At 43.1% G+C, this 23,641-nt stretch overlaps 3 protein-coding genes across 4 annotated transcripts; 1 reads left to right on the top strand and 2 right to left on the bottom strand.

Annotated features, from left to right (window-relative positions):
* Nucleotides 1-418: 418 nt before the first annotated feature.
* LOC117745881 (transmembrane protein 222-like) lies at nt 419-3,607 on the bottom strand. Its single transcript, XM_034554467.1, has 6 exons — nt 3,477-3,607; nt 3,164-3,248; nt 2,888-2,919; nt 2,702-2,798; nt 2,488-2,618; nt 419-1,143 (listed from the first exon to the last, which is right to left on the bottom strand). Exons 1-6 carry the CDS (start codon nt 3,593-3,595, stop codon nt 1,056-1,058), a joined length of 552 nt encoding a protein of 183 aa, XP_034410358.1. The 5' UTR covers nt 3,596-3,607; the 3' UTR covers nt 419-1,055.
* A 738-nt stretch (nt 3,608-4,345) lies between these two features.
* On the bottom strand, nt 4,346-11,246 carry wdtc1 (WD and tetratricopeptide repeats 1). 2 transcript variants are annotated; one of them, XM_034554461.1, is made up of 16 exons: nt 11,076-11,246; nt 10,413-10,548; nt 10,165-10,248; nt 10,009-10,055; nt 9,559-9,670; nt 8,813-9,000; nt 8,526-8,708; nt 8,293-8,387; nt 8,024-8,139; nt 7,844-7,919; nt 7,633-7,729; nt 7,352-7,522; nt 7,021-7,256; nt 6,539-6,707; nt 6,000-6,192; nt 4,346-5,801 (listed from the first exon to the last, which is right to left on the bottom strand). In XM_034554461.1, the coding sequence occupies exons 2-16, from the start codon at nt 10,476-10,478 to the stop codon at nt 5,604-5,606; spliced, it is 2,031 nt and encodes a 676-aa protein (XP_034410352.1). In that variant the 5' UTR covers nt 10,479-10,548; nt 11,076-11,246; the 3' UTR covers nt 4,346-5,603. The 2 variants fall into 2 exon arrangements, with proteins under 2 accessions (XP_034410352.1, XP_034410353.1); XM_034554462.1 differs by having other exon boundaries at nt 6,539-6,704.
* A 1,285-nt stretch (nt 11,247-12,531) lies between these two features.
* cep85 (centrosomal protein 85) lies at nt 12,532-23,491 on the top strand. The gene is made up of 14 exons (XM_034554460.1): nt 12,532-12,886; nt 13,796-13,856; nt 13,965-14,096; nt 17,674-18,479; nt 19,379-19,509; nt 19,752-19,869; nt 19,984-20,169; nt 20,698-20,850; nt 20,934-21,088; nt 21,200-21,317; nt 22,458-22,508; nt 22,608-22,715; nt 22,840-23,083; nt 23,184-23,491. Exons 2-14 carry the CDS (start codon nt 13,817-13,819, stop codon nt 23,345-23,347), a joined length of 2,406 nt encoding a protein of 801 aa, XP_034410351.1. The 5' UTR covers nt 12,532-12,886; nt 13,796-13,816; the 3' UTR covers nt 23,348-23,491.
* The last annotated feature ends 150 nt before the right edge of the window (nt 23,492-23,641 follow it).

Below are 23,641 nucleotides of genomic sequence, written 5' to 3'. Positions count from 1 at the left end.
AAAGAGAGCTCCAGCATCAACCCCTCCTCATCTGCTCCTCTCTGGAAATAAAGGTTTCAGTAAATTGATGGTATTTTCATATCACGCAGAATCATGCTGGATGAAAAAGTTGCGTGGTTCCCTTAAAGGTACAGAGGACGATTAGGGCATCCACAGCCTGTGACCTCACCAGTCTGCCAGCTGTGTACACAGCACATCCACAAAACAGAAATATCAAACTGATAGAGCTATACAATAATCAATAATATACTTATGGGTGCATAGCTTCAAAAATAAACGAGTGAACTAAATAATACATAATGTAATGTAGTATATTAATAATTAGAGCTAAGGATTCAGTTACAACACATTCAAATTGCCTGGAGAGAAGGAAATAATACACTTGATGTTAAATAAAACACTTCACATGTTTGTCTTTATACACAAGAGGAAAGACAATTGAATGAAGGAGGGCTTTTTATTTTTACGGCAGCAATACTGCCATTTTTTACACGTGTGTGTCCTTCCTCATATATCTTTGGTATAGCGGCTCATATCTCTTAGACAAATAATTGATGAATACTGCAGCATTAAGATTTCTTGATCTATTCGGTGGTGATTCATAACGGAAATGCGCATGAGCCAGTGCTAAAACATAATTATCACTGCTAATCTTGGAAAAAGTACATCTCTGGATTCAACCGTATTGCTCCACTGTGGCGTAATACTCGTATAATTCTGAATAAGCGAAACACAAACACAGAACCCACTGCGTAAAACAACTGTGACGGTGAATTTTGAAGACACTGGAGCATATCCACCTACTAAATTAACACGTTCAACTGTCAAAACATCATTTTGATTTCAAAACTGAACACAAACAAGGGTTTGCCCTTAAATGCCCTCCGAGAGCGCTACACCACTAACACACAACAAAGTCCTTAATTTGAAATGTTTTGTACAAATAAACGTCCCGTCGATACAGATCACCATCATTCACATCGACAATAACAATAACAATATATAAAGTACAACCAAAGTCTATGAGTCATCCCTCGTGGAAGCTTCTCACTCCACTACTGGAGGTTGAACGTCAGGATGAACGTGACGAGGACTCCCCAGAGCATGAAGAAGGGGAGCCAGGTCTTGAGGAACGCAGCCCAGCTGAAGGATACAGAGAGGATAACATGTTAAGAGGAAGCATTACCATTCGGACATGTGTGTGGCAGAGAGGGCGAAACACCCTCTCCTGTGTGTGTTTTGGACAGACAAGGACAGGCGAGGTGTGTTGGGTGTATCACATGGTCCAATCTCTTTACTCCCCGAGGCCCACAGCTCCCCTCTCGCTCTCTCTCCTTGAACGCACCCCAGCTTGCGTCCTACTGTCCCTCCTCCACCCAGCCGGTGCAGGGAGCCCCACCGGTGAGGTGACCTTCATTGGGGACCCAGAGGGGGAGCGCCGCTGTCGGTGATGAATTACACGACTCCCCCTGCTCTGCGTGTGCGGAGGCAGCACGAGCGGCGACATCAACAATGTGGGTCAGAGAAGATTAATGAGGGGTTCTCGGAGCCACGCGTCTCTTAAAGCTCACTCGTGTCCAGTAAAACAACGTGTGTACATGTTAGGGGATGAAGACGCTTCGGGTGCGTTCGGCCCAGAACTGTTCGCGACCATATTTGCCCTCTGCTCGCGTGTGATTCTACGACTGCTTCTTCTCTCTTCTCTGTGCGCGCACGCACACACACACACACACACACACACACACACACACACACACACACACACACACACACACACACACACACACACACACACACACACACACACACACACACACACACACACACACACACACACACACACACACACACACACACACACACACACGTCTGTCCTGGAAGAAGAAATCCCTCCTGTGTCGCTATATCTTCCCACAATAAAATGTCCCCATCCAAAGAGGGCGTCTAGGAATAGAGGCTGCCTGTTGTTGCAGAGGGCACACATTGTACAGATTTTGTACAAATTTGTGATTTGCTAAATGAAATTGACTTGATTTGACCAAACCCATGCAATGTCACAACCAGCACAAACAAACAAGAGAAAGAGCGTGAGATACAGACACGTTTCCAGCTGGAACTCGACCGCAGAGTGGATCAAACATTAGTTGGGGGTTCAAACGCAGGCTGCTTCTGTCCACATCTACAAGCGTCCTTGACCAAGACATTCAACAACATAAGTATCTGCCAAATGACTAATATAATTATAATGTGATGGGTGCTAAATATGATAAATGTTAACAAAGTATTAGTGGGTTCTTAGATAGAAATTATATGGTGTTCATAGCTTGCGACCCAATGTAGAGGTGCACGGCATACAAATTAAACTTGTGACAGGAACACAGAGAGACAGATTAAATACATGCTCTATAGCTAAATGTATTAACCTATGAACAAGATGCTAACCTCAAAGTGTGGCTGGTTCCACGTGTGAACAGTGCAAATACTTACTTCACATGTTTTCCACGAGCGAGAGACAGCGCACACAGGTTCCCCATGTTCCAAGAGGTGCTGTTGTCGTAGTGCATAAGGTTGAGGGCCATTGCAACGTGGGAATGGCAGTTGTCTAAGCACAGATTGTGCTTTAACAAAACAGAAAAAGTAGTTATTACAATGTGACATAATGTGGAAAAAGGTGCGCCAGAAACCCTAAATATCGTCTTACCGGCCTACATTTGTACTCCTCAGAGGCGTCATGCACCGCTTTGTCCCATGTGGCAGCACCGTTGCCACAGACTTTGTCCACATCAAGCTTCCAATACCTGCGATATTAGAACAACCAATGCGTTCACTTACATGTGTGATTAGGTGTAAACTACAATTAATACGCAATACATTGATTCATACTTACTTTGTTGGTCTACCAAAGCCCATGTTGTCTTCCTGAGAGAACAAAAAAAAGACACATTTTAAATGAACTCAAAGAATCCTACATGTGCTTGAAGTTATTGTGTGATGCCTGCAACTCCCATTCATTAACAATTCAGCAGCTTTACTCTGCACGTCAGCATGACATCTCAGATTGAAGGTTCATTTATATCTAACTGGGCTCTGCTGTGTTAGCTGATCATTGCATATCATTTGAGTGTTTAAAAAAAGCAACATAACTCAAATAAAAAATACTCACCGATACAAAGTATGACCCTGCAAAATCTCGTATGATTCCAGAAGAGGTGCATATACCCATGTGACCAATGAAGGGGAGCACCCACCTGCAGGATGCAGCCAACAGAAATACATTGATACATCCACGATACATGCAATGAATGAGAAACGAGTAAATGCATCGCAGTCATTTACTAAAAGCAAATCACGTTAGATTCAACCAGCGGCTAACATAAAGCTGCTTCACTTCATTTGACGTTAGCAGCAACAACAACAACGCGCTGTAACGACTCGTGCTCAGCGAGCAGGAACAACAACACGCGTTGGATTCTTACGATAAAATAGGAATAGGTGTCCAGACGATGCAGTACGGGTAGCGGCTGTTTTTGTTGTCGCTTTTCAAGAAGTCTTCGTGGTAGTTCATCATGATCTCGGTCTCGTCCACCTCCGCCATCACTGCCTGGAGTGACACGAGAAAGGTAGTGACGCAGAGCCGGCGCCAGGTGGCGCGGAGGCGGCAGCGCTCCGCAGCGGAAACAACGATCGGTCCGTGAACGCAACACCGTTTACTTGTGCATACGCAGTACTTGTTTACCATTTGATCCGATTGATGAAGTACAACTAGGTTCCAAACAACAACAGTATACTCTTATACGTTTTTATTTGTATTTGTATGTATTCATTATGAGGCGATTTGATGTATGATTATTCATAAAAAACGTGTCTGAACTGCGCCATGGACAAGAGCAATCAGTTATTACTCCAAGGAACACAGTATAAACGGCTACTTTATAATGTTGGATGTGCTCGTATTGTTAAAAAACAACTTTATTGTTGTTTCAAACACACAGCTCTGTTTCAGTCTTATTTGGCTCCCTAACTCAGTCAGCCATGAGCTTCATCACTACTGCCAAAGCTGGGTCACCTCATTACTGCGCAGTATGTGGGGCAGAAGATGCACTCGGAACTACTCATGCTTGTGATGTCCTGCCCGATTATTTGTTGCCCAACAGTCAGCAAAAGCAGGGAGCAGAGCAGACACTGATGAATGAGCAGCCTCACTGGCAGTTTATCTTCCCAGCCTAGTTAGTAATGTGTCAGTGCTGCTCTGTTGTGTAACGGTTACACTTAAAAAGGACAAACAATTAATACTTAATATTATCATTTAAAGAAAAAGAAAAAAAATGAGAATACAGACAAGGTGTTCAATAATTGTATTCTTTACTTTGTTTGCAACAAAAGTTATCATAGGATTCCTCAAAGAAAAACAGTATCTCAAATTAATAGGTAAAAGGTAAAACACATGGAAGCCGAGTGTTGCATTACTTAATATTTACCTTATTTTGGGGCAAAGAAGACCCGATGAACTGTTCTCTGAGCAACAGATAGGATGGCTCTGTGTCCGTTTTTTGCCCACAACTATAGTGAGAGGAGCCTCATGCAAGCAGGACTCCACACCTGACTGCAGCAGGGGACTATTGCAAGAGCCACACACCAAATATTTAGCGCCCTGTTGCCATATCCCCAAAAATACAATTTGCCAAACAACATTTGCAATTAATGGGACTTGAGTTATAACAAAACAATGTATTATCAAGTTTTTTTTTACAAATGTTTCTCTTCAGACATCTTGTTGATCTTGTCAACAAACTATTGTAGTAAAACCTTTTGACTAAAAGGAGTACAGAATGTCAAAACGATGTTTCAATGAAACAAAGAAAGCAGACATTAATCCTTGGCCATTGAAATGACAACCTTTGGCAGAAGAAACCCCTTGTTTTTTTCTGACATATAAACTAAACAGGGCTTATAAATACATTTCATAGGAGCAACAATTAATTCTAGGCTTCCTGTGATCAAAGCTGTGCAACATAAACACTGAAAACATGACCAAGTTGAACCCAGGATGAATGACTTGGGTGTACAGCCTTTCTGATATTTGCGGACACTAAGACTCAAAGCTCCAACCGCGAAGCTGACAGGAGATGCAACAAAGCACTGTCTTCTAGTCTGTGATCTGACCCTCCATGGAGGATACTGCGACTGTGCGGCCACACAGACCTGAAAATAGGTCGTCTGAGCGCGGGCGTGTTGTGCGTCTCTCCAACATAAACCTGAGGAGGGACAAGTGCCGAACTCCTCCTCCTTCGTGAGAAACTGGGGTAGTGACGTGGAAGGTGCTCTCCTCAAAAGGTGTCCCTCCTGTGGCGGGAGAGACTGAGGTTGGTGCTTTGAAAGGGGGGCGGGATGGGCGTCTTCTCCACCCTCCATGAATTCCTCTCCCCAAGATGGTCTCCACCGGTCCCCTCTTTGGACAGGGGAGGGTGATGCATAGTGCAGAGATGTGACATGATATTCACTCAATGTTTCTGTCAGATTCTGGGGGTTGGGGGGGAAGGGGGTAAATAAAGATTCAAACAGTCGCTTCCTACGTCCATTCTCTAGAATGGCAGACCGTTTGCTTAGCTTGGCCGACACTGTACTTGTCCCTCTGAGCTGTCTTCGTCATCGGAGCCATCGGGGCCAACGCCTCGCAGGCCTGTGATGCGATAGCCCATGTTGAGCAGCATTACCTCCAAGGGATCAGCATTCATGCGCCGCTGGTTCGCCTGAGCAGCACTCTCCATGTCCTCCACCACTCGGCCGTTCTCAGTCTCCGTCTGTGTGATAGAGCGGAGCAGAGGAGAGGCCAAAGGGTCACGGTAAGAAAGGGATACACAATCAGCTGTTATGGTGATGGATGTTTTCAAGAATCTGTGTGATTTTGGAATGACGTAATGAAATCACGACGCACACTGTGCCCCAGCTTCTGTCCAAATATGACAAAATGTATTTGGAAATAAGTTTCAGTTGTTTACCTCTGGTCTAGGGTTCCACAATCGAACCACGGGGTCAATACCACTTGTTGCCAGGAAGCAGTAGTTAGGGTGGGGCTGCAGGCAGTTGACTATGGACTCATCCCCCTGCAGGATCCTCACCAGATTGGTCGTCTCCTTTTCCCAGATAAAGAAGGAGCCGTCGTCTGAGCCGCTGACAATGTACTGGCCTTTGCTGTAGAGAAAGGAAAACCACACAGACTTACCTGACGAACCACAGCCGAGCAGTGTGCTATACAATTTGATGGGAACTGAGCTTGTGAAAAGATTGTGAAATTAAAAAGGTCTTTGTGATTTAAAAGTGGATATTGTAAACCTTCTAAGAAATATTTGACTTTTGTGCAATGACAAAACCTGGCATATACAGTTTCATAGAGACTATATTCATAAATGGAAACTACTTTTCACGGTATGTTTTTGCTTATTCTCCCCTGTGGCTTTACTGATGCCGGTCTTTAGCCACGGAGCTTCTGACTGCCCCCTAGTGAGGCCTCAGCAGACTGCCAGTGAGGTCGACTGACCTTCCAAAGAAGTTGGCCTCTTTGATATCAGTGGTGGTATTGCAATGACCACAGTATCTGTGCTTGTAGTCAAAGCTGCGCTCTCTCAGCACCAACTCATCTTCAGGGATGGACTCCTTACGATTGAAGGAGTGGAATCGAATGGAGCTGTTGGCCTTCTTATCTTCTGCTGGTGAAGGCGTAAAACAAAAACAAAATCCTACTTATTAACACAGAGTCGATCAGTTACATTTTCAAATGAACAAAAGCTTTTCTTTTACTTCCATACATGCATAGATATACAAATACAGCACAGCAGCAGACATCTTTGTTTTAGCTCTGCTTCACTCTCCCAGCTGCATTTATATATTTTGAAAATAAAAAGAATTACCCAGTGGCAGTGTGGTTTGTATGTTCATTGCCAGATCAAACTGTGTACACACTTGTCTAAAACAAATAAGAGCTAATGCAACTCAGCCAAGTACCAGTTCACTCTTTTCTACCTGTTTCTGTCTTGGTGAAGAGAGCAGCCTTGATATCTTTATCCAAGGAATCACAGGCACTACTTTGCGCCTGCTCTGGAAACTTTCCTCTGAAATCATCTAGACACTCGAGAGCTTCAGACACATACTTCAGCTCAAACAGACAGCGTGCCAGCCTGAAATGAGCCTTCAGATGACCAGGGTTTAGAGTCAGAGCCTTCAGGCAGTCCCTGAGGGCGTCATAATGGTCTCCGTCCCTGCAAATCACACATGTAAACCAACACTTGATAACTGCTTTAATAACAGTGTTCAGAGGATGAGCATCTCTGTGTAGTGGCAAAAAGAGGCTTACCACTTGCGTTTCATGTATGCTGCTGCCCGGTTCCCATACAGCATGGCGTTACCGCTGGCCTGATGGATGCCTAAACTGTACAGCTGGATAGCCTGCGTCCACTGCTGCCGTGCAAAGGCATCATTAGCTTGTTGCTTTATCTTCTCCAAGTGAACAGGGAGCTCGGTAGAACTAAAACAAAGAGAGCAGAGGAAACGTAACTTAAGTGTGTCCATGCTCAGACCTCTAAACAGCCAATCGGTTTCAAAGTAAACCATCCCTGACAGGGTGAACAGACAAACCTCGAACGCATCTTGCTTCCGGCAATTCGAATACGGCTGGCTGGCAAGACGATTCCGTTTGAGACGCCGTTGGTCGTCTTTCCGTTCTGTACGTCTCCTGGGAAGCCAAAGTTTCAGAAACCACAAATAAATCTCCAGATACAGTCCTTGGTGCATCTTTATGAGGCAGCATTCAAAATCTGTTGTTAATAAATAAAACGCACAGACCTACCTGTTGATGACTGGCACTTTTTTGGAAGTAAGAAGGTGTATGGCCTCTGTTTAAACGTCAAGTCAAACAGATACACCTAGAAGAATCACACAAATAAACAAACAAAGCAAATGTTTGAACGCTTAAACAGACATAATCAACTCCTCTCACCCTTTCTTTGTTTGTTCTCAGAAGCATTACCTGTTCACCCCCCATGTTAACTAGTAGCTCAGTGCCATCGGGGCTGAAGGTGACATAGGTGGCCACCAGAACCCTCAGGCGGTTATTGTAGTCTGGGAGTTTCACTGGCAGATGTCCTGGAGCATTAAAGCATTCAAAGAACGTAATGTTATTCCACATCCTGCACAGTCACTTTCAAACTGAATATTTCCTCATGTCATTACTATATAATTAGAATACAGATGGAACCATTAAATTAATTTGATACCAGACCATTAAACCATATGTACCTGCGACATAATACTGCCCAGCTCCGTCTGGGATGGGCTTCTGCCTTTCACAGAATGTGTGCACAGCTGCTGATGTGCTCTGGTTTAAAGATTTTCTGTGAAAAAAAATAAAATAACTTGGTTCAACCCAGTTGTGTGTATGCGTATGTCAACACCTGGAATGGGGATTTTTACACATTTGAGTTTTACCATTATTATTATTATCATAGCATGACATCAGAAACTGGACCAACCTGTACTTGTTAATCATCCTGATGTCATAAAGGCGAACAAAAGGCCCGTTGGCTCCCACTGCCATGTAGTTGTTGTCCCGTGGGTTCACAGCGAGACACTTGGCCTCAACCAGCTGACCACAGAACTCCGTCAGGTCGATCAGCACATCTGAGCGCTTACTGCTCTCCCTCAAGTCATATTGTCTGTTGTAAACAAGGACAAAGTAAACACATCACCTGGAGCAAAATATAGGCACGGGATATCTTTTAGACTTTGTGTAACATAACATGGGGGATTTAATTCTAACCGGATGATGCCGTCCTCCGCAGCACTCCAGAAGGTGTTGGGCCACATGGGTGCTGTGGCAATGCGTTTCACTCTGTTTGTATGATCAGAAAACATATGGATGGTTTCCTTCACCGTCAGGTCATGCACATGGACCTTTGTGTCGGCCGCACCCGTTATCAGAATTCTGTCCCCTGAGTGAGGGAGGAACTGTACAGACGAACAAAAAAACACCAGAATTAATTGATAAGCATAGAACCAAATGTTTCACAATGGCTTCTCTTTCAAGCTTATAGTGATCCAACTATTGCCAGTAACCACAAATTAAACATTGATATTCCCACTCCTATGCCATGTATGATAAACGTCACCTCCACCTTATCTGACCCTGTAACATTTCCCCTCCAGTATTTGGCCATCTGTTATGAAGCTACAGTGGTAAACCCCTGTTGAGACTTGTGTGTGTAAACTAAAGTAAAGCCTGCCTTGAACAGCTTTCAATCGATCAACGAGACACTCATTGAATGGCCAACAGTGCCACCTAATGTACAGGAAGTGTATTATAGAGAGATATTGTTAATAACTAAAAACAGAGTAAGGTGAAGCTGAGCAATGTCTTACCAGCCGATAACTTCCAGATACATTTAAATTTCATTATGACTAGATTATCTATGTGTCTGGAAATGTAGCCACTGTAAATGATTTCAGCCAACTCTCCCTCTTGCCATTCAATGCAGCCATCTATCAATCAGCCCCCCCCCCCCTTACCTTCACAGAGAATATATTTGCTGCATGACCCGTGTGCATAGTTGTAAGCTTTGTGTGTTTGAACGGATCCCAGATGATGGCATGTTGATCGTCTGAGCCCGAGGCCAGTAAACTGAAAACAAAAACAATCACCAGGGCAAGTCAAGCTACATTGATGAGGTTCTTTACTACTAATGTCATTTAAAATAGTACACTGTGAATGATGCATGTTAAGATGGGCAATAGAGATCTCACTGTATACTCTTTGGGGCGAGGCTTGAGGTCTAATATACCAGGAATTGTATGAGCTGAATCCATTGCTGGCTATTTTTCATGGTATGTACAGTGTGTATACAGTGTGTACCTAATACTTTATACATATGTAATAGACTATATATGATTATGAGATTATATTGTGTTGTAAAGCAGCCAGTGATCCATGCTAGTTGGAGACTGTAATTGTAGACTTACTCTCCTCTTTCATTCCACTCCAAACAGTTCACACAGCCAGTATGACCCTGTGGAGACAGACGGTAGAAACTGAGAGTGACGATAATGCACAGAAATATGTATCTCTCTCTCTCACTTTTCACAACTCTTTCCATCTTCATCTTCATCCACACACACCTGAAGCTCAGCCTCCAGTCCAAGTCTTTTGATGAAAGGGTCAGTCACATGATAGGACCTTTGGAAGCCTGACGCTCTCTTGTCCTGAAGACACAAGTCAAAGTTTTGTCCACAAGAGATGATCAACACAAAATGTAAACAATCGTTTCGCGATTGAGGAGTCTTTTTCAGGTGAGCCCAGCCATGATCACTCCTTTATGCAAGAGACAACTTGTCAGCTCCTTGGTAGATTGATTTTGTTTACTCACTCTGATCTGCCGGTGCAGGATGTCTCGGGTGATGTTGACAGTAGTCATGGCCTCACCACAAAACATAAAGAAGGGTCTGGATGTTCCAGGGGGTCAGAGCTCAGATGACATTGACTCTTTCTCCCCCGAGAATAAGCTGTAAATATGTTGAAAACATTCAGACGGGATGAGGACGTTTCCCACAAGGCAGCGAGTTTACGTTACATCGACGTCAGTTGGAGAGCAAAGGTACGTGCGTACAAGCTGGTGAGCAATCTGACTTATACACTCATTGTGTGTTATTTAAATACAGCGTCAACATCAGCGTGTCGTGTAACGTTAGCTGGACAGACTTAGTGTCAAACACAGCGGGGGGTTTCTCCCGTCAACCAACACCTACAAGGCGAGTTCATGAGCGGACGAGCACACGTTAGCGCCCCGCATCTCTGTCGGTATTATGAGTGGCCGATTGTTTTTCTCTAACCATCGACACGGATGTACCGTGAAGTCGCAGTTAGCCTGCACGGGTCGTTAGCTCCTCTGCAGCGGCCTCAGAGACCCGTCGTGGACCAAGTAGCAGCCGTTAGCCGATATTTTCGTTCCCTCGCTAGCTAAACAAAACGTCCACTTCACGTGACGTTTACACGGTTTGAGTGTAACTCGCGACCATTAAATCAACCTCACCGCTCTCCTTGAACTCAACAGGCTCCTGTCAAAGGAAGTCCATTTAACCAACTTGATAAATCACACTCTCTCTTAGTTTGTTGACAGGATTCTGGCTGAAACCTCCTCTGACATGAACACAATCCTCATTGCGCATCACGCATCTTTGTGACGTGAGGGAACACAGATCGATCATTTCCGGTCCGTGTTTAGTTCAGAATAAAAGCATCCCCTCCCTACAAACTAAAGCATACATAAACGATTTATACAACATCAAAGAAGGCAAACTAAAGCAATTAACCTAAGCTGTAAAAACTACACGGTCTAAAAGTGTTTTATTTGATAATACATTACCATATATTTTTAAGAAAAATGAGTAAAAGCAAGTATGCGCCTATAGATCTAATTTTGAAGGATTTTAATATACTATTGTATATATTATCATCAACGTATGCATTTGTTTTTTCTTATTTAGTGTACAGAAAAGCAACAACTAGTGTTTTCAGAAAAAAATGTGCTGCTTTTTAAGCACCAGACTTGATGGATGAATACTATATTTACATTTGAGCAGAGCTTGGAGGATTAAAGATCAAGGTGGGTACTGAAGACAAGAGAGCAACTATTTAACATGACTCCTATTTTTTCAGCACAGCCGATCTCAGCTCTCTTCAACTTTGTTGTTTTCAATAAAGTCCAAGGCCCAAACGCATAACACATGTTTTCAGGCGTTTCAGCAAAAACGAAGCACACCTCTTGGACTGCTTCCTGCAAGCTCTTTTACACGTCACGTGTCCTGCATTAGGGAAGATGTGGTACTCAGAGATTCAGCAGACAGCAGTACAGAAAGTCCTGTGAAAAAGTGTGTTATCACACTGATCGTGAGGTTTCACAACTAAGTTGTTTTAATTATACATCAGGCAGCAGCCTTTTTGCAAGCATATGCCATTGCATTATTCTTGGTTAACTGTTGTGCATAATATATTATGATACCAAGAAAAGACCGAATTAAACAAATGCTGCAAAGTTGTTGTATTCCACTGTGAATGAAAAACTACCCTAAGTCTCAAGTGTTTCAAATGTTATCATTAATGTCCCAACCTCCAACAACAAACGGATGTCAGCATGTGTGTATATATTCGTTGTCATCCAAAGTTGTTCTGCGAAAAGCAGAAGTGTCTAAACTATGGGTCGCTAGAATTATTTTTTTTCACCATGTTTATATGGTAAGTATATGTTTATGATCAATAGTAAATGTGTATATCCTGGTGTTTTGATGTTTTCTATTGCTATTATATTATATTATTGTATTGCAAATATGGCGTTTACGCAATAAACACATACATATTTAGCATGTAACACTGTATTTACCACGATACCAATTTCTACTTTTGAACTCTTGACAGTTTTATTTTCTAGGTCCTTCTAGCCAACACGACACATCTTTGTTAGGTTCGCTCGTTTTGTGTGCCGGTAGTAGTTTGTGGTTCTAAGGCAGAACAACCTAGTTATCTCTTTAGCTGCACGAGCAACAACATTTCAAGAAGAGTCTCGCGAACACTGCGACCCTCGTGTGGGCTGTATTTTTGCAAATGTAACCCGAGCGGAGTTAGACACCTTGCAGGCAGGAAACCCGCAAACGGTTTCTCATACAACATAAAGCGTCACTCTCTAACGGGCGGCCACGTGACACGAAACAAGCGGCCGTTGTGTCTTCGTCTGTTCAGTTGGCTCGCGAGGGAACAACAGGAGCGGATGGCTCAGATTCAGCTCCCCGGTTTCCAGCTTTAAACCGAGATTTGTTACCGCAGTCTGTGTTTACGTGGAAACTAAAGGTGAAGTAACCTTTCACTCGGCGCATACACACACGTTAGCTTCACTAACGTCAGCAGAGCTTTGTCACGTTAACGTTCACCGGAGTAACGATGAGTTAGCGGCTAGCTTGTTGGACGGAAACGGGTTTGTCGTGGATTAGCTCGCTATAATGGGTAACGGTGCAGGACAAATAAATCTAATATTGTGTCGAGGAAAACACAAATACGTTCTCGCTTTAAAGCAGCCTTGAAATATGCAGCTATTTATCTACATACATTTAGCTAGTAACATTGTATTAAATGTAATTGCGCAATTGACTAACTAACGTTAGTTAGTTACGATTAGCTAGCTAGCTGATAGCTCGTCATTTCCTTTTTAAGTTAACGTTAGCTAGTTAAGAGGATTCACCTCAAACGGCTTGTCGGCATCAGCACTTAGCCTAGATTTACTTTCCTTACATAATGTACAACTTCCTGACGCCCCTCGGTTATATAGCTAAATATGTGTGTAACACATGGTACGTGACGACAACATGTGCTCATGTTGTTATTTGTGTTGCTACTCAGAAAACACACTCTCGAGGTGTTGAGGGGCAGATGGTTTTGATAGGTGAGCAGATCAGTCAATGGCTAACAGCTGTTGTATTCAAGGCTTTGGACGTTTACTTCATAATATCCAGTATGCTTAAAAGGCATCTCAACAGTCCTGGTTCATCACATAGTCCCAGTTAACCTACCTGCCTGGGTCTTTGTTTTCTCAGTTGACTGAATCTTAAGATTAGGTTGCTACATTACTAGCCGACATCAAGATATTCCTATACTTTGGCTAATGATACTTTTGTCAAGTTGATTATGTACTGTACAACTAAACAACCTGTGTCAACGTGTCTGTACTGTATTATAATGTATTTGTTTCCTCATCTCAATCAGGTGACAGTGTCTTCGTATGGAATGACAACCTCACACAGATATATTGAATCAAAACACGCTGGTACGTTGACACAATGCAGTCAAAATGTAAACAATCGTTTTACAATGTGTTTATTTACTGTGTGTTTATTTACTGTTCTGTTGCCCTTGTCTTGCAAATTTCCATTAGCTCGGTTTGCTGACATGGAGTGGCAGACACCAGCTGTGTCAGAGAAGTTTCAAAGCCGCTTTGGCCGCCGGCCTGGAACAGTGGACAGTGGGGACACTGGTCTTGGCACCTCAGCATCTGACAGCACAGAAGGTGAGGACTTAAACTTGTTCTTCCCCTTCTCCAGCATGTGTTGTGTAACGTTGTTTTGGAGACTGTCATTGGAGGCCCAGTTTATACTCTTTACAGTCGGAGGTGTGGTTCTGGTCAGATGCATTTATGTAAGTTTTCTGGATAACTGTGCTGCTACATGTTTGTTTATCATTTAACTTCTTTACCTTTTTAAATTGGCTTTAGCTTGAAAGTTGAAAATAGTCATATCATATGTAGTGAGAGACCACGCATGGCCCACAGACTCAACCACAACCCTTATTTGGGCTGAGGCTGAAAAGACTTATTCAAGTTTGTCTTGATGTTTCTTGGGCTATTTAATGAGTGAGAAAAATGTTGATGATCCACTGTGGGTGCTCAGGAGATTTGAAGAGGTAGATTAAAGTCCCACACTAAAATGCCCGAGGCTCTGCTGCAGTACTCTGGAGTTATAGTTAATTGAGAGGATGGGGTGTTGAGATGACAGGACTGGACAGCTAAATGGAAACTGGGCCTGGCTGTGGTGTGAAATGTCACGTCTAGTCAACAAGGTTTAAAAAAAAATATATATATTTATTGATTTTAAAATGGAAATGTCCCTCTAGAGAAAATGTTAAATATCACTGGAGATGGGCGTACCGGTGTTTGTACTATAATACATGTACAATGAGTGGAAAAAATAACACACAGTATCGGAGAGGTTCCATGTAATAGCTGTCCAGCTGGGGTGGATGGTCCCTTGTGCAACAGGAATCACAAAAGAATAATAGACTGAAAAAGCATCAGATGTATATCAACACTGTAGGGTTTGAAGTACTTCACAAATCTGGTTTGTGAATGTAAACTTATGCTGCCAGTTGTTACATCTGTTTGTTGGCAATGAAACCTTTAACACTCTTTTGTCAATCTCCTAGGTGTTAGTAGTACCCATAATATCTATCTATCTATCTATATCGCCTTACTAGCACGTCTGAAAATGAATATCACATGACTATTCACGCACACTGGCCATGCAGGTGCTGGTGTGAACAGGAAGTAGATTTGTTCTTCGTTTCAGAAAATACAACAGTATCATTGTACTCTTAAATAATAAAAGGCCGGGTTTGATACTTAAGAACTTCCTCTATATACTCAAACAGAAAAATGTAGTAAGGGGAATACATTGTTTTTATTTTTTTAAACTTCACAATGCTGAAGCTCTTGCTCCATCTCTTTCTCAAATGATAAGTTTATTAGATTATGGGTCAATAGTTTTGGTCAACACACTTCACTCACTCGTTTCCTCTTGGTTTTGTTTGTTTTCACACTCGTAGCTCTGAAAACAAACAAAAGTAGAAATGCTCTCCAGTTTCTTTGAACTTTACAATAGTTGTGCAGAACAAAATATGCATTGATAAGAAAAGGAAAGTCCTCCGTTTGGTGTAACTACATCGCCCTCCTCCAAGCCGTAGCTTGCTGGTCACGCTGCGCTCTAATTGCTGCAGAACAGCTTGCTGCTTCCTCATTAGCAGTCAGCAGTAGTATAATTATAAAATGCGGAATTTAACTGCACATAAGCTGCTAGTATGCACAACAAGATAAGCAGTGCCTGTAATCTGTTATCCACATTGAATAAGCCACTGGTATTCGATCGGCAAGCAATGCCGTCTTTTTATTTCCGGTGGCGTGACGAATCAGAAAAGGACCCGTCATGACTGCTAAGACCCATTCAGTAGCAAACACGAGTGTCTACGTCATTGCTTCCGGTTCAGCGCCTGTCCACACTACGTGGTAACCCGGGAGTTTACGTGACATCGGTAGCGTTTTCCAGAGTTTTAGGTGCTCTAGAACTCTGGAGTATAGTGTGGATGCCTAAAAGTAGGAAATGGAAACATAGTATAGTGGATGTAGCATAAACCATTAAAGGATAGAGTAGGCAGATTCAGAGGCCTGGAGCCAAGCAAATTGTGGGCTGGATCCTTATTAAATTCTTAATATCTATCAGTTGTTAGTTTTGCATGTTGTTTTTTCCAACACTGCACATGTTTATGTAATGTGTTCTCTGGATACATTTCATTTTAGCTTTTTTTATGTAACTCTTCTGACCTCCCTTGTTTATTTACTTTTGAGAATCCTACTGGTGCTTGTTCAGCTTTGTCCTGACACTTGAACCGACAGCCTTGCCTAGCAACATGACAATTAGCCCCAAATTTAGCCCCAATAATGATCCGTTGTAAATAACGACGTATATAGCATACTTGGGGCTTAATTTAAACGGCTTTAGAAAGCCAGGTATTAGTTGTTGTTGTTTTTTAAGATCTTTGTTTTTTTATTTTAGTGGCAGGGTCTTTACAGCTGCAGGTGAATGTCATGACGGCCTGTTCAGCAAACATCTAGCAAATGTTCTTCTTTCCGAATGGTTTAGACTTGTTCTAGCCAGTTGTGATGAATCAGTGGAGCCTGGAGGCTTTTTGTTTACATGTGAAGCTTTACCGTTTTTTAAAACGTGAAGTTTTCCTAATATTCTTACTCCTTTACTTATTTTCTTCTGTGATTGTGAAAAGTTTCTAGTTTATTGAAGTTGTTGTTTTGGCAGGAAAAGCGTATTGCATTAAGTTGTTGACTTTGGATGTACACGTGTGTGTGTGTGTGATGTTACAGTGGGAGGAGGCAAGGTGCTTAAATAAGCGGCACCCACACATCACTCTGTAACATGAGAGGTGGGCTATAAATACCCCTAACCTTTCCTGTGTATGCCTGTTTGTGTGTTTGCTCACAACCTGGGACAGGCTGGTTTGGCTGTTCCAGGACAATACAGTTTTGGGCTGCTGCTCCGCTGTCAGTCTTAACACAGTCGTTTTTGGTACTGTCCAGAAATGCACAGGACGGACTTTGGTTTTGATTTCAAGCGTTCTTCAGCTGAGCTCACCTCAGTTCAGCTGTAGAAAACATGCCACTGCTAATAGCATGTTTGTTGCATCTGACTGAATGCCAGGTTCCCAGACTTCAACAGGTCATTCAGGTTTGTAATGCTCTTAAAATCAAAGTTATGTAACTTTGAATTGTGTCGGGGCTTGTGGAGATGTCTGTAGGTTGTTTGTGGTGATGTTGGCTGTGCTTCTGAAGTTGATCTCTCAGGTTTCCAAATAAAGATGGTTAAGGGTGGGGATTTGGTGCATACTCAAAGGAAGCTTCTCTTTGTATGTTGTTAAACAAGTTCTATTGTAAGAGTGGATTATAATGGTTTTACATGTACACTCAGGCATGGAGACTAAGACAAGCTTTTCAATGCTAAATAGCAACATATGTTGTAGTTAATCATGTAATATAGAGCTTTAGTTTAAGTCTATTATAAGCCTATTCCCTGGGTTTTGTCAGTCGGAGCCAGTTAATTCTTTCCGTAGTGACACTTCATCATCAAAGTAGGCCACCCATAAACCCTGCTGCATCTACTTTACATCACTGACTGAAAATAGAGAAAATAGCCTGCAGTAGTGTTCTAGATATTCTGTACCGATTTAACAAGATCTATCTGTATATTGAAAAGTGAGGGATTAGCTCTTGATTAATTTCCAATGACCGTTCCATTTCTTCTTTTAAGATTTCTGCAGTTCCAGCAGCAGCAGCAGCCCCCCTTTCCAACCCATCCGCAGTCAGATCCCCATACCCACTGCACATGTCATGCCATCCACGGCCGGAGCCCCGGCCTCTAAGCCTCAGTCATTGGTCCAGGAGGATTCTCTCTCCTCTGAGGGTCACAGGTCTTCCTTTGGCTCCAGAACCACAAGTGGCTCCACTTCGAAGTCTTCCTCTCTCTCCAAATCGGCATCTTCGCCCAACCTGGATGCTCAGGATGGTGTGGGAGGTAATCATGTGGGACCAAAGCCAGACTGCCTGAACCGTTACCGCAGCCTTGTCAATGGGCTGGACCACTCGCTTTTCCCCTCGGACCACACACGGATGGATGAGTGCCAGAGGTTCGACACACCTGCTGTGGAGCCTACGCTAAATCAGTCAGCCCTGTTGGGGGGGTTATGTCCTGATGTCAGACTCCGATTACAGACGACCGGGATTAGAGACACCCCAGACTGTGTGTCTGAGGCTTACAGAGGAGGCATGGAGCACAGCTATAAGGTTCTGCCTGAAGCTAGGTCTGGGGTTCCCGGCACAGCAGAAGCCTCTAATCAGAGGGGCAGTCAGCCTGGTGCGGCCGGATCCGCTGGAGTTTATGCAAACCCTCTCAGCCTGCAGACACAGGCTCTGCTGAGGGAGCATGCAGGCGCCAAGGGATATGAGCCATTGCGGCAGGACAGATGTGGTGAACTGTCCAGCTGGCAGCAACAACAGCAACAACACCAACATAAGCAACAACTGGAGAGTTTACGTATGCAAGTGGAACAAATGCAGGTAAGCATTTATCCTAGAAAGTAAATGGTGTATATTACATTAGGGGTGAAGAAACACAACCTTGGATGTGGAGGGTTTTCTTTTTTATTCATTTCATAACTGCTCTTTTTGTATCGTAGTGTTTTTTCTCAAAACTAACGTTATTCCTTGAGGAAAACCCGTTGATAACATAAAGGTAAATGTGGGGCAGTCGATTATTTGTGGACATTGAAATGAGTCCATACATATAGTTTCTAATGCATATGTTGGTCAGCATTGTAAAAATAACGTTACATTAAATAATGCTTGAAGCCATACAGACGGCTTGTCTTACCTTATGGCAGGCTTTGTCCAATCAATAAACAAAAGCAAAATCACAATAACGAAGGATTCTTCTGTGTTGTCAGGTTGATTTTATTACATGATGACGGAAATTCTTTTCTTGATCAACACTAGACAGCTTGTCACAGCTTCCCTTTGAAAAGCTCTTGTCATGGTAAATTAGTTTGACACAACAGGTCTTTACCATTTCAGCAGTGTTGCCCCACGACATCTGCTGACTGAGCGCCACTCTGGAGTGACTTCCTCATTCTGTGTGCTGACCTATTCATTATCACTTTAACGCAATTTAATACAACTTTTTACATATTTGAAATACTGAGACTGGGCAGAATATTCAAAAACAAAACCTGATTAGACCGATAGGTTTTATCTGAATAAAGAAATGTAACTTCTTGCACGATTAAGTTATAATGATCTTTCCACCAAAGCAGAGCTTTCAGTATGTTTTGGAGGAAAGCATTTATATAGTAATTTAGGTGGAATTGCATTCTATTCTTAAAAATGGAATTGGCCCTGTAAACGTGTGCACATTTGTGTTTTCCCCACATGATGCAGCTCCGTTTGTCTTTTTGTCATAGCTGTTGAGTGCTGGAGTGGGCCAGTACCCGTCTCTGTACTCGACGCCCATTCACTCGGAGTCTGGCAAATGGGATGCCCTGGTCAAAGCCAGTGAGAGTCTGCTAAAGGAGAAGGAGCTCATCATTGAGAGGCAAGTGTTTTTACATTGTTTTACTGCTCATTTGGGGACATTCTGGGACTATTTTACAATCTTGAAATTTGTGATGCACTTCGTTTTGATTTGATTTCTGTAAAACTGCACAATTGAGTCCGTTTAAAGGACTTAATATAGTTTAAATATTTGTGTGTCCCCTAAATCCAGGGCCTATACAGTGCACACACAGTGTTTCTGTAATGTTGATGACTTTGTTTTTCTTTATTGTCCTGATGCAGACAAAAGCAGCATATGACCCAGATGGAGCAGCGTCTGAGGGAAAGCGAGCTGCAAGTCCATGGAGCCCTCCTCGGCAGAGGATCTTCTTATGGGGACATGTGTATGCTGAGGCTACAGGTTAGTGACGACATGCACTAGCTCCCACAAACAAACGCTGAGAACCCCGGTGTCTTACAAACTATTTACCCTCAAGAACCTTTGAAACCTAACTATTGCACTGTGACTTCACAGGAGGCCCAGAGGGAGAATGCCTTCCTGAGGGCGCAGTTCACTGAGCGCACCGACTGTGTTGTTCTGGAGAAAGTGGAGGCAGAGCGCAGACTGGGTGCAGTTGAGGCGGAGACACGGCGACTAACTGACAGCCTGAAGGAGACCTGTGAGAGACATGCAGAGGAGATGAAGAAACAGGAAGAGAGGGTTTGTGCTTGCCTAACAGTCCTTCCTAACATACAGTGTTGCAAGCAAGCGAAACACAAAGTAACATGAAGTAAATGCATATAATTGAGGAGTTTAAATGGCAATATCGGTGCCTCTCTATTTTACAAGGCTTTTTTTCTTTGTTATTGTTAGTAATGAAGAGAAGCTGTTAAAATGATATTGAATATCCTGCCACAACCGTACAAACGGCTGATACAAAACACTGAACAGGAAACTTCACTCCCCCCATGATCTGAGATGCTATTGATATAATCCCTTTGAAGCTCAAGACATAAATGGATGAATAGACTGTTTGATGAAGACACTGTTTGCCATGACTGTTGGCATAACAAGTTCACATACTAATTTTCCTGGAGAAAGAAGAATGAACGGCGCTGAAGTGGCTTCCTTCAGGCCAACATGTGACTGTTCGTAGGAACAGTTTGTCACATGTTCTCCCCTTGAGTTATGAACAACTATTACTTGTTCCTTTTTGGGCACACTTATCGCTTTTGCCTCTTTGTGCAGATCCGCAGTCGAGACAAACACATCAACAACCTGAAGAAGAAGTGTCAAAAAGAGACCGAGCTGAAGAGGGAGAACCAGCAGCGTATCGAGACCCTTGAGCGCTATCTAGCCGACCTGCCCACCTTGGAGGATTACCAGAGTCAGAACAAGCAGGTCAGGACATTTCTCCTTAAGTTTCATCTATTGTTACTGGGCCGAGGTGTGTCAATCATTAAACCTGGACATGTGTTTGTCAGCTTGTAGAGGCCGAACAGCAGGCAGCTCAGCTACAAGAGAGGGTACGAGAATTGGAGGTCTGTCTAGAGACGATGCGCTCACAACTACGAGAAAAAGACACACAACTGGAAGATCAGAAACGCAGGGAGAGGGACCTGCTGACCACCATTACTGAGTATGTGCAATCACACAGGCCAACAACAACGTCCCATCCTCTCAGTGGGCATTTTAATTAAAACGGTAATAACTCTGCATAATGTGTTTTCTTTATTTTTGTCTTCATCAGTATGCAGCAGCGTGTACAGCAAGGCCTTGAGGATGGAGCCAGACTGCCTTCTCTTGATATGGAGAAGCTCAGAGGAGAGAGCAATGCTTTGAGAGAGGAGCAGCAGAGACTCAAAAAGGTCTGTTACTTGGGGCCGTTCACTAATCCATCGTTGTCAGTGTCGGCGTGCGTTGGGCTCAAAAGCGACTGTCTCCCGAGATGAAAATAGTTCCACTTTGGGAATCTGACGCGCACAGTACATGTCATGTGACGAGGAACAACAATTGCAGCTGGCAGATATCAACTTAAAAATTGGTCTGTGGTAAGGGAATCACTGTAGTACAGGGGCGACCAAGAGCTTTACAGTCTGTCCCACAGACTATTTTACTTGCTTCACCCTTTATGTCCAAGGACATCGCAACAACCGGTCAAAAGCTCAGACAAACTGCACCGGACAAATTGAGCAGTTAAAAAAAAAATTTAAAAAATCCATTCATCTGTGTTTTGACTTTGTATATTCTAGTTAGTCTGGGGCATTTCTAAATTACTCCATCATCATAGTTGTTGCAATGCACAGACACCAAGCACCTTCTTCTTTTGTATCTGGGTACACCTCATACTTGACATACTTGTGGGATAGACTTTATTTGAATACACCTTGCATGGCTTTTATTAATGAAGTACAGCGGGTTTACAAAGAAAATGTATTAATTGGGGCTACTGCAAAACGTATCACTATTAATACAGTAGTTGAACCTCGCATGTTGAGCTAGACTGTTTCCTTTTCTAGTTCGTCCCCATTATCTATTTGTCAATGAAGTCATTTTGTTCCTTCTTGCAGCCCCAAAATATCATAAGTCCAACTAGTGAATTACTTTTGAATTGATCTATCCCAAATTGGGACTTCAGGAATTGTTTATTCTGTCCTTATAATTGTAGTTTTACTGTTTAAAATAAATAAATTTGATCTTGCTGCGTGAACTTTAAATTTAAGTATTTTTGTTTATTTCTTTGGAAGTTTGTTTCTGTCCACCATAATCGGTTCCAAGTAATATGGTTTGTCCTTGTTTTTTTTAAGTGTAGCTACTCTGTTCATGTCTGTAATGTTTACCAAACTTTCTGTGCTGTAAAGTAAATGCTTTCGCTCGTAAACACACACATTTCCACAAATCTAAGGTCACAACCTACTAGTCCTACAGAACAGGCATTGGAAAAGGTTATTGATGTATTTTTGAGTTGATGGTTGCACTGTGCTAAAGCTCAGTTCTTCTCTTTGCAGGTCATTGAGAAGCAGCACAGAATGATGGAACAGCTTGGCACCCAGATCCAGGTGTTTATCTCTTCACGATGATCCTAAATTACTGTTCCGTTTATAGTCTCCATAATCAATCTCTAACATTTGTGATGTCTTTTGATTGTCTGTCTGCAGGCTTTGGAGGAGCAGATATCTCAGGAAGAGAGCAGCTCGCAGGCTCTCAGAGAAGATGTGTTGGCCAAAGAGCAGAATATGTTAGCTCTCCGCAAAGCCATGAAGGAGGTGAGACGAGAGACTAAAGCAAACGCTCCCGTGTCTCAGTGTGGTATGCAGAGAGTCGCTTAATGTTCACAAACTGTCCGACACTTTCCCTGGATAATGTTGTTCCGGGTTTGCTGTGTTTCAGCTGTCAGCCCAGAACCAGGAACTGATGGAGCAGAATCTGACCCTGCAGGAGCAAATGAGCGATCCAGAGCAGAGAAGCACGAACCAGGCGTCCTCGGCCCTGCAGCCAGCTGGGACTCGTCTGACACGGAGCCTTCATGTAGAGATTGCGTCCTGCCTCAGAGACCTGCGCTCCCTGTGCAGCATTCTGACACAGAGAGCTCAGGGACAGGATCCCAACCTGTCCCTGCTGCTTGGTCTCACATGTAAGCACCGCTTAAGTTGAACTTTTTTCAATGCAATAGTTTTTAGTGTTTAGTGAATTGTCCAACATGAATCATGAGTGGTGTTTTTTGTTTTTCCCAGCGCCTCCACCAGTGGCAGAGCAGGGCGAGGACTGGATGAGCCCAGAGGTGCTGCAGAAGAAGCTGGTTGAAGCTCAGCAACTCCGTCGGGATGTCGAGGAACTACGCAATGTAATACTGGACCGGTACGCGCAGGACATGGGAGAAAACTGCATTACCCAGTAACCTTGCCAACCGGGTGATGTGGGAAACTTGCATACGCCTCTGAAGCATCTGAAACGGGCTTGTCTTTCATGACTGGTTACTGAATGTCAGAAAGAGGACTCGGATTTTAATTTTTATTAAAATGAGGACATAGGAAAGCCCAAATGGTTTCGCTTCTACTTCTCTCGACTGACTGTACGTTGATTTTCCAGCCTGCCTGTAGCTCAGCACCCTCCCATCCCCCGATGAGTTCATCTATTTCAGTCCAAGGGCTAACGGAAAATAACTTACCTCTAATACTTGATCCTTAAGCCT

This window comes from Cyclopterus lumpus, chromosome 16 (genome assembly GCF_009769545.1).
Source record: "Cyclopterus lumpus isolate fCycLum1 chromosome 16, fCycLum1.pri, whole genome shotgun sequence".
Lineage (NCBI taxonomy): Eukaryota > Metazoa > Chordata > Actinopteri > Perciformes > Cyclopteridae > Cyclopterus > Cyclopterus lumpus.
Note: the sequence above shows the minus strand (reverse complement) of the source record. Positions and strands in the feature narration are given on the sequence as shown.

Coding starts and splice junctions, on each gene's coding strand:
- LOC117745881 (XM_034554467.1), bottom strand. CDS start 3,595: ATGGCGGAGGTGGACGAGACCGAGATCATGATGAACTACCACGAAGAC. Junction 2,920..3,163: donor CAGGGTCATACTTTGTATCG/GTGAGTATTTTT, acceptor TTGTTCTCTCAG/GAAGACAACATGGGCTTTGG. Junction 2,619..2,701: donor AGGAGTACAAATGTAGGCCG/GTAAGACGATAT, acceptor GTTTTGTTAAAG/CACAATCTGTGCTTAGACAA.
- wdtc1 (XM_034554461.1), bottom strand. CDS start 10,478: ATGTTTTGTGGTGAGGCCATGACTACTGTCAACATCACCCGAGACATC. Junction 8,140..8,292: donor TGGGCAGTATTATGTCGCAG/GTACATATGGTT, acceptor TTAATGCTCCAG/GACATCTGCCAGTGAAACTC. Junction 7,920..8,023: donor TTAACATGGGGGGTGAACAG/GTAATGCTTCTG, acceptor TGATTCTTCTAG/GTGTATCTGTTTGACTTGAC.
- cep85 (XM_034554460.1), top strand. CDS start 13,817: ATGACAACCTCACACAGATATATTGAATCAAAACACGCTG. Junction 13,857..13,964: donor TATTGAATCAAAACACGCTG/GTACGTTGACAC, acceptor AATTTCCATTAG/CTCGGTTTGCTGACATGGAG. Junction 14,097..17,673: donor AGCATCTGACAGCACAGAAG/GTGAGGACTTAA, acceptor TCTTCTTTTAAG/ATTTCTGCAGTTCCAGCAGC.